Source organism: Theropithecus gelada, chromosome 6 (assembly GCF_003255815.1).
Source record: "Theropithecus gelada isolate Dixy chromosome 6, Tgel_1.0, whole genome shotgun sequence".
NCBI classification, from domain to species: Eukaryota; Metazoa; Chordata; class Mammalia; order Primates; family Cercopithecidae; genus Theropithecus; species Theropithecus gelada.
In genome coordinates this window covers 72,076,551-72,092,135 of record NC_037673.1, presented here as the reverse complement: position 1 = coordinate 72,092,135, position 15,585 = coordinate 72,076,551, and the positions used below count along the sequence as shown (strand labels likewise).

General features: G+C 39.6%; 1 protein-coding gene and 1 long non-coding RNA gene across 5 annotated transcripts in view; one reads left to right on the top strand and one right to left on the bottom strand.

The window, feature by feature from the left end:
* The window catches only part of IQGAP2 (IQ motif containing GTPase activating protein 2), a 310,751-nt gene that overhangs the window by 92,410 nt on the left and 202,756 nt on the right, over positions 1-15,585 (bottom strand). For 2 of the 4 annotated variants that reach the window (XM_025387819.1, XM_025387820.1), the window contains 2 exons: positions 10,279-10,403; positions 5,495-5,658 (listed from right to left, as the gene is read on the bottom strand). In XM_025387819.1, the coding sequence (XP_025243604.1) occupies positions 5,495-5,658; positions 10,279-10,403 (289 nt within the window). Of the gene's footprint in view, positions 1-5,494; positions 5,659-7,390; positions 7,527-10,278; positions 10,404-15,585 lie in introns of those variants that run through there. The other 2 variants (XM_025387821.1, XM_025387822.1) reach the window with 2 other exon arrangements.
* On the top strand, positions 7,653-9,989 carry LOC112626071. The gene is made up of 2 exons (XR_003119826.1): positions 7,653-7,762; positions 8,523-9,989. It is a non-coding gene; the product is annotated as an uncharacterized LOC112626071 (long non-coding RNA).

The window sequence follows — 15,585 nt, the reverse complement described above, 5'->3', positions numbered from 1 at the left end:
CACCATACCCAACTAATTTTATTTTTTATTTTTTGCAGAGATGGAGTCTCACTTGCCCAGGCTGGTCTTGAACTCCTGGTCTCAAGTGATCTTCCTAGCTCAGCCTCCCAAAGTGCTGGGACTACAGGCATGAGCCACTACACTCAGCCCACCTCTACCTTCTAAGTATTCTCTCCACTGCCAGCCTACCCTCTACTTCACAAGTCCTGCCAGATTAATCTTCCTTAGATATCAGCTAGGATACATCACTAAAACGTCTCCACTAACTCCACTGCTTCTATAATAAATCATAAATCTTTAGCCTGGCATTTAAGGCTCAATTGCTAATCCAACTTCCTGTTAAACCTTGTTTGTGATATAGGCACCAACCAAACCTCTTGCTGTGCTCGATCTCCACTCTGCCCCAGACTGAAAAGCTAGTCCTCACATCTTTGCCTTAATTCTGTCCATTTTTTCTTTCAAGTCCTCGAAGGACCATTCTTCCCTGATTCTCAGGCTAGAAGTGTCACTTTTCTTATCTGTACTTCCAAAGCACTTTCGTATACTTTTTATTATGGCATTTATATATAGTTCATTTATATTTAAATTTGTATTCCATGAACAATCAAGTACTATGTATAATGGAGAAAGTGCTCATCCGCTCCCTTCCTTGAGCTTCTGGGTGATGCCAGGCCCAAATCTTTGTGGCGCCCAGCTCCATGCTTTGAATACTACGTAGCTGAATGCATTTTTAAAATCTCAAAGCAGTTAAACAGCAGGAAAGCCCATTAACTTCATACTGAAAAAGCAACAGACTGTGATGATATGGGATGATGTCATTTCAGGTTGGGCATACAAAAAAATAAGGAAGCTAAACTAAGACTATACTCACAAGGCCATTTAGAAGTTTTAAATAATGCCTCTACTGTTTTTTTTCTTTGACATAGCTTTTAATTGGGAAATGGAATTTTGTTATTAATAACCATTATATTTCTGTAAGTAAATGACTATTTTTCCCTTAACTCAGTGATTAGACAGGAGAGAAGATATTAGTGATTAAACAGCAGGGAAGATATTAGTGGTAAAGAGTGAATGGTAGTACTGAATATAAATGGGGTTGAGCATAAGGGACTGCTGAGATGAATTTACAAGTCTGTAGGAATCTGCCTTGACTGTATTTTGTACTGCCCAATAAAACAATAAAAAACAATTTTAAATGTATATTTTTAAATGTGCAGAGTTTTCTATTTCATTGGACTTAAGTAAAAGGTTTCCACATGAAGGCCCTTTATAATATGTGTGTGGTTATGCGAAGAGCAAAACTCAGGTAAACACTAAAGTGAGAATGAAAAACAAATCTAAAGTAAGTTTTAAGAAGATAAAAACTTAAATGGAAGGAACTGACTTCTGAAAATTAAGTCATCAATTACAACAGTTTTACCTAGGGAAAAAATACAGCAATATTCATTAAAAGCACACAGTTTTTATGGTATATACAAGGAGCAAAACAGAACTTTTTGGTGGAGTATATAATTCATATGTTCACAAGCAAAACCTTCAATTGTAGAATAGCACACAACCCAGTGAACAGACATAGAAAACGTGTTAAAGTCAACATGACCATTACTCAAGTCTCCTTCCAAGAGGCAAAAGGAATTTGGTGGCTACACAAGGTTATACTTGAAATACTGCTAAAGAGGACCAAGAATCCTCACCAACTTCCATCACTGTCCTCCATCTTTGATAAAATTGGGCATCCATTCTATGAAGATGTTATCCATTGTGTTCTTTAATGGCTGTATGCTTTGGCACACTTTTACTTTATACTGATAATATCAGCAATATAATTTTCTTCTATTATTTTCCAAGGCCAGACCTTGGGAAGACAAGGTACAGAAATACCTTCATAAACACACAACTGGAGACTTCTAGGAATCAAAACAGTAGAGGATGCTGAATGTGGTGGCTTGTGCCTATAATCCCAGCTACTTGAGAGGCTGAGGTGGGAGGATCACTTGAGCCCAGGAGTTTGAGACCAGCCTGGGCATCATAGCAAGATCCCGTCTCAAAAAAAAAAAAAAAAAAAAAAAGCAGAAGGGAAAAACAAGGACATTAAAGACAACATTGCCAAACAACAGAATTAGGATTTTTCCAAGAAAAAAGAACAGGCTGAGAAAAGAAAGTTTCAAAGTCAATGAACAGAGAAAGAAAACTACTTAAAACAGGAATTTAACCAAATATGATTTATTGCTTGGACCTGCAGTGTTTTAAATCTGTTTAAATCTGTTAGTAATCGCCAGTATATTTCAAACCTCTAATTATATAGTCTAACTGGTTTAATGCCTGAACTAGAACGCAGATCCCTAGGCTCCATATTAATGCTCTAATCACACCATGAAAGCTACCGCTTCTGCACCTAGAAAGGATGCCTGACACAGAGCTGGCATGGTGTAGGCACTCAAAGCCTTCTTTCAAAGGACTCCTGTGGAGTTCCATCTCAGTCTAGACTGGAATGCTCCATCTAGAGGGGACCTATACTGCCTGCCTATGAAAGGCCTTGGGTTTGTGGAGTCAGGCTCACCTCAAAGACAAACCCCCATGTGGCTGTGGGCAGACAGGGACCCAGGTCTGTCTCTATTTGTCCTCAGAAGACCCCAGCTTTGGTGTGTGAACAGAGCAGACCCTACATCTAGTAAGAACCTTGAGGCCAGGTGCTGTGGCTCACACCTGTAATCCCAGAACTTTGGGAGGCTGAGGCAGGTGGATAACCTGAGGTCAAGAGTTCAAGACCAACCTGACCAACATGGTGAAACCTCGTCTCTACAAATACAAAAATTAGCTGGGCATGATGGTGGGTGCCTGTAGTCCCTGCTACTCGGGAGGCTGAGGCAGGAGAATCGGTTGAACCTGGGAGGTGGAGGTTTCAGTGAGCTGATATGGCGCCATTGCACTCCAGCCTGGGTGACTGATCGTGACTCTGTCTCAAAAAAAAAAAAAAAAGAACCTTGAGATCACTCACCCCTTACTTGGGAGGCAACCATAGGTGTGCACAATAATACTAGCTACATTATTTAAGCCCTTTTTTTGGTGCCAGGCTCCATGCTAAATGTTATAGCTACACAAACATGTGCACATATTCTTCATTAATAGTACCTATAGTTATATATTGATATATATTATATTTACATATTGTATATTCTCATTGAACCCTCACCATAATCCTATAAGACAGGTACTATTATTCCAGTTTTATACATGCAAAAATAAGCATATAGAGATTTGGTGACTTGACCAAGATCACATAACCAATTTGTGGCAAAGCCAGGATTTGATGTCTATCTTCAAAGCAAATAATTTTGTCTTCCAATGATTAGAAGTTTACCATGTGTCATGGCCACAGCCACCTCAATGGAAACATCAAGGTGAAGGCCCACTCTCCTCCTCCTGGGATGTATGGACTCCAGGCTTGTGTATGAGTCCTCACTCTCCCACTCACTGGCTGTACCTTGGCCAGGCGTCCGCCCCGAGCCTCAGGCTCATTCACATCAGACGAGACAGCACCCATTCCACAGGTGGTATGAGGCTTAAATGAGAAAGACTGATGTGAGTGGGGGCGCTTGGCAAAGCGAGGAGGGTCAGGCAATGCCACTGACATTCCTGTCGGAAGGCTGGCAGTGCAGAGGGGGCTACCATGGGGGATAACTTTCTCCCGCCTTCAATGAGGCAGTGGAGTAGTGAGGATAGGATTTACATTGGTTTTTAAAAGTTTAGAAACAGTAATGATTTAATACATACACTCCTTAAAAAAATTAAAAATCCAAGCAGTACAAAAACAGAGTGAAAAAGAAATCTCCCACCCATACTAGCCTTCTAGTTCACCTTCCAGAAGGTATCCTCCCTCTGGAAATATTTTAGACACACAGAGGAGTGTGTGTGCCCCTCCCCCAACACACACACAAGTCTGTATTCATTTATGTGCACATCGCAGCGTGATTTTTTTTTTTTTTTTGCTTAACAACATTTAGGTTGTTTTCGTGTTTTGTTATTGCAAACGAAGCTGCAATAAACATCTTTTCCCATCTGCCATAATACGTAATTACTATGTTTCTGAATCAGACAGACCTGAGCTGTATGTCGTCTCAGGACTAATTACCTTTTAGATAGCTTTAATTTTGTTTTATTTAATTTAATTTATTTATTTTGAGACAGAGGCTTGCTCTGTCGCCCAGGTTGGAGTGCAATGGCGCGATCTTGGCTCGCTGCAACCTCTACCTCCTCGATTCAAGAGATTCTTGTGCCTCAACCTCCCAAGTAGTTGGGATTATAAGTGTGGGCCACCACACCTGGCTAATTTTGTATTTTTTTTTTTTTTTTTTTAAGTAGAGATGGAGTTTCGCCATGTTTGCCAGGTTGGTCTCGAACTCCTGGCCTCAAATGATCCACCTGCCTTGGCTTCCCAAAATGCTGGGATTACAGGTATGAGCCACTGTGCCCAGTCATGTTTTAGATAGCTTTCAACAAGTTACTTAATCTTGGCTTCATTATGTGTAAGACGGCAATAATGATGGCAAAATGGTTCAGAAGGCTGTTATGAATTGTTGTGATGATTAAATGAGATGATATACATGAGTATCTAATATCATGCCTGACAAATAGTAGGTTCTCAATAAATGTTTGCATTAACCAAGGATGTTTTTCCTGTTTCGAATGAGGCAGTTCCTAGGTTCTAAAGACCTAGACAGAGGAGACAACCACCCTTTCAGTTGGGTTTGCACCTGAAGACATGGCAGCCATAAGTGGCTAGGTCCCAGGTGGCATCACTCCCACTCTTAGGTGACAGATCACATCAGCCTCACCACTCAGCCCACTGGCCTTATCACAGAGGCCAGTCTTTGCGGGGCTCCTTATAATAGCGGTACAAGCTCTGTACTCAGAAAAAGCCACTAGTCTTCAAGAGGACAGCTTCTGCTCTACCTCCACACCAACTTCTCTTAGGATTCTAGTCCCTGACAATCTCCAACATCAGTGAATCAATCTGTGTATCTCTCTATTTGACACTTTGCACACGCTTATCTTTACAATTACTTATCTGTTCCATGTGACGATGTCTACTGCCTCAATCAGTTTCTAAGCATTTTGAAGATAAGGTCAGAGAACATTCAAATGGTATTATGTGTCCCTCTGTATCCCCATCTTCTCTACCAGAAGCTATGGACTGAACTGTGCACGTAGTATCTACTAAGGAAATAGTCAATGAATTGAACTCTGAACAAGAACTCACCTACAACTGAGTTTTTAGTCAAAGAATTAAAGCAATAAATAGCTCTGGAGCTGGTCTCCCCCTAATGTTTGGTACCAGGAAAATAACAGCTCTATTATTTCCATTCTGATTCATGGGTAATTGTTGGGACAAGAAGTTCATGAGATTTAACGTAAATGGGTCAAATCCTCCTCCTTCCCTCCCCCTGCCACCCAGCCTGTAAAATTTAAAAGAAACAGATATACTAAAACTTACTCCAAGTTTCTGTGATTTAGCACGGTATAAAACATCCTGGTAGTGCTGGGCATGGGCTGGGTCCACATCACTAATATTCGCAGTAGGTAGGAGCAAAGTTTCTAAAGTCCTCAAAGGATTCCCTTCATCAATAGCTTCATTGATGTACCCTACAGCTACAACTCCTAGAAAATGAAGAAGCAGTTTTCCTTTTAAGTCACAGTATATTATAACTTCTCTAGTATCACCTATTGCAAAAGGCTAATAAACTAGTATAGCAAGGTTGTAGGATGCAAGATCCAGGCACAAAACCAATTATGTTTCTATACACTCATAATAAGCAATCTGAAAATAAAATTAAGAACACATTCAATTCATAATAGAGTGCAACTACAAATACATTATAATTATAAATAGAATAAATATTTAGATATAATTTAATGAAAGAAACATAAGACATGTACACTGAAAACTATAAAACACCATGGGAAATAACTTAAAGACAACTTAAATAAATGAAAAGATAGCCCATGTTCATGAATTGGAAGATTTAATATTGTTAAGATGGAAATACCTCTTAAATTGATCTACAGATTCAATGTGACTTCTATCAAGGTCCCAGTTGCTGGGTTTTTTTTTTTTTTTTTAGAGAGTCTTGCTCTGTCCCCGAGGCTGGAGTGCAGTGGCATGATCTTGGCTCACTGCCACCTCCGCCTCCCGTGTTCAAGAGATTCTTGTGCCTCAGCCTCCTGAGTAGCTCTCTACATTCGGACCAACACTTCTTATTGTCTTTTTTATTACAGTCATCCTAGTGGGTGTGAAGTGGTATCATATTGTGGTTTGGATTTGCATTTTTCTAGTGACTAATGGTTTTGAGCATCTTTTCATGTGTTTATTTTCCCTTCGTACATCGTCTTTAAAGAAATGAAATGTCTATTCAAGTCCCAGCTACTTGGGAGGCTGAGGCAGGAGAATCGCTTGAATCCAGGAGGCAGAGGTTGCAGTGAGCCAAGATTGCACTACTGCACTCCAGCCTGGGTGACAGAGTAAAACTCTGTCCCCCAAGCCAAAAAAAAAAAAAAAAAAAATATATATATATATATATATATGTATACACACACACAGAGAGAGAGAGAGAGAGATACTGACTATAGGGTTCACAAATGAAAAGCACAGAAGTCAAACTATGAAACCTGAAAAGTTTTTGCAATTCTAATGAAATGGATCTATCTGGAGGTTACTTCTCAACACCTTATTATTAAAAAATAAACTATTATCCATTCATAAAAAATATGCATTTAGATAGACACACACATATATAACACATATACACACTGTCAAGGGGCTTTTGCTTCCTAGATTAGTCCTGATGGACAAGGACTGTTAAAGAAACTAGATATTAATGAACAATAACCTTAGAATATTAGCATTTTTAAGGTCAAACTTCACATTTCTCATTTTTTCCATTAGATTTCCTCTAAAATGATCACCAGTCACTTCACAAAAGTGACATGCCATGAAATAGAATGAGTACTTCTCACTTTTAAAAAAAAGTATCTCTAGCTTGACATTCAAGTAAAGGTAAAATATTTAGCTAAATATTTCTTGAATAGATGAGCCCATAACCACCACTTTGTTAAGAATGAAAAGATTGACCTGTAAGAAGAATAAAAGCATCTAAAACTCCTAGAAATCATTCCAGACTATAATACTTAAATATGTTTGAAGAAAAAGCAAAAGTATTTCTCTAATGTGCAAGTTATACTATCTGTAAATATTGAGAGAACTCTGGAAAGTCTAAGTATTATCTACATACAAGGTACTCTTGTTTTACCCTGTAGGATTTATAAACTGGAGTGCATGGAATATTTAGTGCCATTCTCTGGTCACCCCCCTTGGGTAAGCTGTTCTAAATACCTTTAAAACACCCCATCCAAAAATGGTCTTAACAGAACCAAGGCCGATCACCTGGAAATGAGTGCATTTCAGCTGACTTGATTGAAATCACCTGCTAAAGTTGTTGTCTGCTGCGTTTCTAAGAATACAAGCTGCTGAGGTCATAGTGAATGATATCATAGGAGCTGAAAGATTACCCAGAAGCCTTCTGGGAACATGTGCATCACTTCCTCTGTTTATAAATAAAAGACAAATCCTATTTTGAACAAAGATTGCTGAGCTTCACTCAGCCCATGGTCCACTTCTTTGTATCAACAAGTGTTACGATAACATTCTAGTCCACAAGAGAGTGGGCGTTCTTTTAGAGTTTATGTATTTGAGGCAGCAGATGAGGTAACCTACGCAGAATTGTACCTAACAAATTTAAAGAGCAAAAACTCAAAGAAGAAAACTTCCTGATGTAGGCTATATGGTTAAAATAATGCTCCTTGATGCCTCTACTGGGAAAAGCAAACTTTTCAGTAAGAAATCAACAGAGCCTGAGGAAATGCATTCAGCAGCTAGCTTCTCCATTAAATTCACCTTCTATATTTCTCTTTTTCCATTAGCGCTTACCTCCATCACAACTCAGATATGGAATTAGAGCTCACAGCATGTGGCAAGAATAAGGTGGGGAGGCAAAAGTAATGCACCTTCAAAACGTCCATGAAAAATTCTCAGCTCTTCAGATGACTTAATTACTACACTGATCAATTCCTGCCTGGTTACAACGGTGTATTTTAGAAATTTTAGATTTTTGAGCAATTGCCTAAACATGATACCAAACTCAATACTTCAGGAACTAATTTGACAAAAGAAAAAATAAAACCAGAACACAGATAAATTAAATACTCTGTATTAAAGTTCCTAAATTCCAGAAAGGAAATATTAATGTCTGAAATAACTTTGCTGGTTATGGCATATGTCCTTTATGACAAGATACTTAACAGAAGTGTTATAGCGGCTGTGTGAAATGTTCTAGGGAGAATAACTTAATAGTGCTGTTACCTTGATAGATAAAAGCCACAGCAATCAAATGAGATTTTTTGCTTAAAAATAATATCTACTTACAATTCTCTAAATTACGCAAATGTTACTTGTTTTTTTCCCCCAGTAATCAAATAAAGCAAAGGCTCTATTTGATAATCAAGAACAAAAATGGCATTTTCCCCCTTTTAATCAATGTCAACTCTACAGTCTTTCAGCGCTGAGACCTAACATACCTTCACTTGTGTAAGCAGCACATACAGAAATAACCAAAGCAGAACTGAAGCATGGGTATTGCCAAGAATTGGGGAAAAAGTTAGAAAGCAAAGATGGGACGTGAGTCTTTGTTTTGCCTACCAAAAGAAAGGAGTCCTACTTCTTGGGTGGCAGTTGCCATAGCAACCAAACCACTGCTGAAGGAGATTCAGAGGAGTAAGACAGAGGTTGTGGAGAAGGGCAGAAGGCTGGGGGACTGAGCTCTGTAGCAGGACACTAGGAGCAGTAGTGGTCCCCCAACCCCCGCCTGATAATGTTGAACATCTGCTCAAATTACAGCTTGCGTCTTGACTAATGTCTGGCAAGAACCATAAACTCCCGAGCCAAGTGTCAGAAAAGAGCTAAGTGGGCTGTGAGCAAGCTGTCTGATTGCAGAGATTTTAAACGCTTCACTGAAAGGAAATGTAGAGGCAACAGGAAGCTGTGCCATCCCAAAAGAAATTTAGATTTGTGCACAACTTGAAAAGGACAAAATGGAAGTGTCCAGGGATCAGTGTAACAGTGGTACATCCGTGGTACCTTATATAGGGTAGCACACCTGGATCGTGTTTTACAGTAGGGGCTTAAAGTGAGAATATGTTTAAAAAACAAGAACCAAAACTGGCCTTGACTTTTGGCCCAGTGCTCACAGGAAATAGCAAAGAAAAAGAAGAAAACTTTGCAAATGCAATTAAATAACAAAGTCATATGTTTTATTTCAAGAGTGATCTTAGTATTCCTAAGTTAAATACAGCATTAGAAGACCAGACCTAAGACCTTACCCAAACACACTAGAATAAAACTTAATAAGATGTGAGAGAAGTATCTGCCCTCAAGCTTGGGGCAAATGAGTTAGAAAAGTCAAAGCTGGAAGGTGGAGGAGAGATCAATGATTTTAGCAACACCCATTCACTGTTGCTGACAAGTGAAAAGCTCATAAGCCACAGAAGATGGTGTTGCTTTGTTTTCATGGTGGAAAACACAGCTCGAAGCTTGAAGTTGGTAACGCATACTACAGAAAAGCAGTGAATGTATGGACTGCAGAAGCTACATAGCTCCTCATTCTTCACTCTATTTTCATAAGCAAGATGCAAATGATAAAGCAGCAGGCTGACATTCAAGAAAGCATGTTTCAGGGTGTATCTTCTCGAGGTTGGTATGCTTTCACGCTGGCAGCTTATAATTTCTAGAAACACAGCAAATCACCATGATTTGTGATCATTAAGCAGCAGTTAGATTATGTTCCAATTTCTCCATTTGTGGGGCAGAAATATCGTGTCATATTTCAGGGAAAAAAATGCCCAAATAAAAGATCAAAATAAAATTGGGTGTTTAAAAATATGAGTTATTTAGCTATCTCTGAAGTACAAATAACCAGAATATATCAGGCCTTTTACCTGTGTATTTTATTCTATTATGAATTCTTGTGTAGGCTTTGTAATGTTTATAATATATTGGTACAGTGGTATAGGCATAAAATCTACATATAAATAAAGGTATGCATATTAGCGGAGTGTGCTCTCACAAAGTTCCTTGAGTAAAAACTTAAAGCCCTAATCTAGAAAACTAAGTTGTCCAGATACCTTCTTCTCTCACTATGCTACAGAAGGCAAGTGTCTTATACTTACGGTCATTTTCTTCTTGAATTTGAGCATTAACCATATCAATACAATTCTGAATTTCATTCCAGCTTAAGTTATCTTGTCCTTGGGATAAAACTTCTAGTTTAACAGAGAGTAGTGTGTTTGCATAACTGTGGAAGAGAAAATAATCATGATGTTAATCAGAGACATTCATTCTTTGTTTATGTTATGTTTCTCAACTGTGACACATGGTCAAACGTAGTTGTCATGAGGTTAGACAAAGAGTAGAAAGGCAAATAAAATTGTCTTGTGTAGATCTGTCAACATACACCAAGCTTACTTGCACTAATGGTGTTTTCTTAAAGTATTTTTACGAACAAATTCTGTTTAATGAAAGCTCTTCAAAATCGAAACTTGTACCTAACTCAAGCAAAACTGGAAGCTTTCAAGTCTGCGAAATTACTTTTCCCCAGTTACTAATTTTCCTCCCCTTTGTATGTCTTGGTTCTTCTCAGTCTTCAGATGATTGTTACAGGACCAAATTCAGAGTTACCATGGGTCTCAATCTTTCTATCATCAAGGGTCCTTTTCATTATTTCTCCTGTTCCTTCCAAAATCTAAGTTTTAAAAGACCTTTTCTACTACAACCCTAATATAGAGCCACCTTGAGGCCTAGTATGCCACTGAGGAATCAGATAACATGCAAATGCAGATCCAGAAACCTTGCTGAGTAACACAATCTTTACTGTATGCTGTCCTGAAGAGGTGGCACATGAGTTAAACCAGTATATACTGAAATTCCTTTTCACCTGCCCATTTCTCCAAAGGTTCCTAGCCAATACTCAAGAATCTCTCTTAGGCCTGGCATGGTGGCTCACACCTGTAATTCCAGCAATTTGGGAGGCTCAAGTGAGAGGATCGCTTGAGCCCAGGAGTTCAAGACCAGTTTAGGCAATACAGGGAGACCCTGTCTCCATAAAAAAATACAATGAAAATTAAAAATGGTCCTCTCACCCATCATTTATGACCAATGACCCTTCTCACTGTGCATAGCCCTCTGGAAGATACAGTTTAGTCAATCACTCCAATTACTTTTTTTCTGTCTGGGGAAATTTCAGGGAAAAACTTACCCATACTGACATATTAAGAAACTTTTACTTTTCAATTATCAATTTTCCCACTTTCCAATTTTCACAGAACCAATGTTACAACCACAGGCTAACATGAACTATTCCAGCCAAAAGTAATAAAACTGGATAGTTTAGTGTGCTTTTCTTTCTTTCTTTTTTTGTTTGAGAAGAGTCTCGCTGTGTTGCCCAGGCTGGAGTGCAATGGCCCCATCTTGGCTCACTGCAAGCTCTGCCTCCTGGGTTCACACCATTCTCCTGCCTCAGCCTCCCAAGTATCTGGGACTACAGGCGCCCGCCACCTTGCCCAGCTAATTTTTTTTTGTATTTTTAGTAGAGACAGGGTTTCACCATGTTAGCCAGGATGATCTCGATCTCCTGACCTCGTGATCCGCCTGCCTTGACCTCCCAAAGTGCTGGGATTACAGGCGTGAGCCACCGTGCCTGGCCTAGTGTGCTTTTATGTCTTTACACCAGGGCAATGAAGAACAATCTTCTGTGTACACAATGAGTCACTGTGCAGTTTGAATTCTGAATAGTCTCTAGGGATCTAGTAATGGCAGAGGTTAAAAGAAGAAACATTATATGAAGTCTAAAACGTTTTCTTGGTTGTGACAAACTTTTTCAAAATTCTGCATGCTTCAAGGTGACATCCAGTGTCTTCCATAGAGAGCAGCTTGAGAGAAAAACATCATTCAAAAATAGGAAATGGCGGTAACAATTTATTGTCTGGTGCTGAATGAGGTCTCACCAAGTGCAGATGTGAAATACACTAGTAACATATAATAATACTGACCGCAATAACAAAATGGGTAAGTGTTAACTTGCACTGGTTAGTGTCCCTCACAGACGGAGACCACTCTAAAAGCGCAAAGTCCTTATGGGCATCCCATACACTTAACGTCTAAATGCTGACCCAACAGGAGTGAAATGAGAAAGTTAAAAATAAACACAGAAAGAAATACAACTACCCATCATTTTTTAAGAAATGAACAAAAACAAGCTATAAAGAGAAAAGATTTTTTAAAGTAACACCATTTGACCCAGCAATCCCATTACTGGGTATATACTCAAGGGATTATAAATTATTCTACTATAAAGACACATGCACACGTATGTTTATTACAGCACTGTTCACAATAGCAAAGACTTGGAACCAACCCAAATGCCCATCAATGATAGACTGGATAAAGAAAATGTGGCACATATACACCATGGAAAACTATGCAGCCATAAAAAAGGATGAGTTCATGTCCTTCGCAGGGACAAGGATAAAGCTGGAAACCATCATTCTCAGCAAACTATCACAGGAACAGAAAACCAAACAACGCATGTTCTCACTCTTAATTAGGAGTTGAACAATGAGAACATGTGGTCACAGGGAGGGGAACAACATATACTGAGGCATGTCAGGGGATGGGGGGCTAGGGGAGGGATAGCACTAGGAGAAATACCTAATGTAGATGACGGGTTGATGGGTGCAGCAAACCACCATGGCACGTGTATACCTATGTAATAAACCTGCACGTTCTGCACATGTACCCCAGAACTTAAAGTGTAATAATTTAAAAAAAAATTTATTTTACAAAGTAACAAAAGAGAGCTCCACAGGCTTTTCCAATCGAGTATTTCTCTCCAGTACTGAAGATACCAACTTTGGGAAATATGCAACAGTTTATCCAAACAGGCAAATGTCCTCTCCTCTCACTCCTTCTCTCAGTTCTCTTCACCTCATTTATGGACAGACTAGTAAGGAGTCTACTAATCTAAGAGACCTGGGAAGCTCTGAGAAGATCAGTAATCCAATTCAGTTCAGCAGATGTTTGTAGGCACTTACTACATGTAAAATGTGGCAGGCACTACAGGAATATTAGGAGGAAAAAGGTGCAGCCTTTATGCTTTCAGACCAGTGGGTAAGACGACAAAAATTCCAAAAAGGTATAAAAGCAGAGACAGGAAGGGCCATTAAAGTAGAGAGTCCATAAGAGTAGATATAATGGGATTCGAAGCAAGAAGTGGAAGGGAATCCTTACTGGTGGAGCACCCTCCCTAGGACAGGCACTGAACCAAACACTGAATCCTGAAAACAGTTCTGCAAATGCAGAGAGGGGCTTTCGTTTCTTTTATTTTCATGCTTTAAAGATGAAGGAAAAAGGTTTAGTTAGGGAGGGTCAAACTCAGGTATCTTTGGCTCCAAGGCATATGTTCCTCCAACCACATCATGCTACCTCCCAGGAGAGATAACATCAGATGCTGGGGTGGGGAGAAGCATGGATATACTTCATGGACCATAATGTATGGTAGGCAGGGCTCAGAAGCTCCAATACTGGGTTTAGCTGAGCTGGGTAAAGGTACCAAGTTCCTGATGGTGAGAGGACCATGCACAGGAACACACAGACCAGAAAGTACACTTGGACTTGGCTGAAGTGCAAAATACAAGTAGGGATGGAGCTGGAGGTAAGGTCAGAGCAACATGCTTAGAATGAGAAGTCTGTTCTTAATTCAGATGAGAACAAGAAACAATCAGACAGGAGAATTATGAACAGGACTACATTTTAGAACAGTTAATCTGGGAACAGTGTATGCCCAAGGCTAATGTTAACCCATACAATACTTTCGTGAGAATTAGACAAAAGAATCTTTCTGGGCAAACACAGCCCCAAGAGTAGAAGCCATGGTGAACAGGGAGAGACTTTGCATGAATTTGTCAAGCTGGTCATGCACAGCACACTTGTGCTATGAAGCACCTGCACTCTATGGGGAGAGGCCCTGGACAGAGCCTTGTTTCTCAAACCTGATAATCTGCAAAACTGGGCTTCCAAGATCCCAAGTTAAGATGTTGACTTTGGAAGTAAAATGCCAAGGCTGTAGAAGATCATTTGGGGCCAACACAAGTGTCAATACAGGAACCCAAGTGGGCCCTTAAATCCCATGTCAGTACTGGGTCTTCCAGATCCAGAACGTATTTAAATTAAAAAAAAAAAAGCAAAACACATTTTAAAAGTTTTTCACACAGAACACTCAAACTGTGAGGCTCCATCTGTAGGTCCCAGCTGGAAACTACAGGTATAAATATGGTTTTCAAATAGAATGGGACCACTTCTTTAAGGATATTTGTAAATGAGGAAGCAGGCAGTTTTGATAATCAGAATGGGTGAGTCAGGGGCTACTGTCATGTGGAGGGCAGTTGCCAGGGATGCTAAATATGTGGGACATTCTGGACAGTTGTTTGACCAAGATGCCCCATTAGCCTGTAAGCTTCATAAGGGATTGCCCGGCTCTGTCTTCTACTCCAGCACTAAGAAAATATGGCAAAACCTGGTAGGTAGGAAGGATTAATGAATGGGGAGAGAAAAGAAGTAGGATGACCAATTTAGGGGTTACTACAGAAGCAAAAGTGAGAAATCTAAGTGAGGGTGGCTGCAGGGAAATGGAAACGTCTTGCAGAGGTATAAATAAGGCACATAGATTGGCTACTGACGGCAGGCTTTTTAGAGCACAACGGTGGGGGAAGAGGGCAGAGGAAAACTCAAATTGAGCTTCAGGTTTCAAAGCTTGCAGGAGAGAATGGTGCCATTAACAGAAACAGTGGAAGTAGATATAAATTATCTAGGAAACAGACTCGAAGGAGTCATATGAACCAGATGGCCAAATTTAAGTAGAACAAGAGAATTAGCTTTTCCTAAAAGACTAAAAACAAGAAGAACCCACATCTTTCCATTACTTCTTGGCCATTCTCTACACAGACAAGTGGTCAAATACCATTTGTTTAACCTAATAAATCTCTGGTCTTTCCTTTCCAACTGTACATGACCCAAGAGAATTAGCCAACCTGCCTACTAGAGCAGTTCCAAAATCAGTATCTGAAAAGAGCTTTTGTCAAGATCTGTGCAGATATCTCCCCCTGGTGGTTACAAGAATCCAAGATTCACTCATTTTAACTGGGGCTTTTGTCTCAGCGACTTTCTCATCTGGCTCCCAATTCTGGCCACTTTATTTTCTCTCTAGATCCGCTATGGTGTTTTATAATAATGCTATCAGTTGTACTATCTGGTAGCACACTTCAGAAACATGAAAGGAAAGATAAATGGATGTTGTTACCCACTGCCATGACCCACAGTGGTCTCAGGATTTCTTTGGTTTAATAATCAGAAAAGTGGAGTTTGGGGCCCAACTGCCCAATTTTAGGTCCATAACTCCAGATTCTGTTTCTGCATCAGTGACA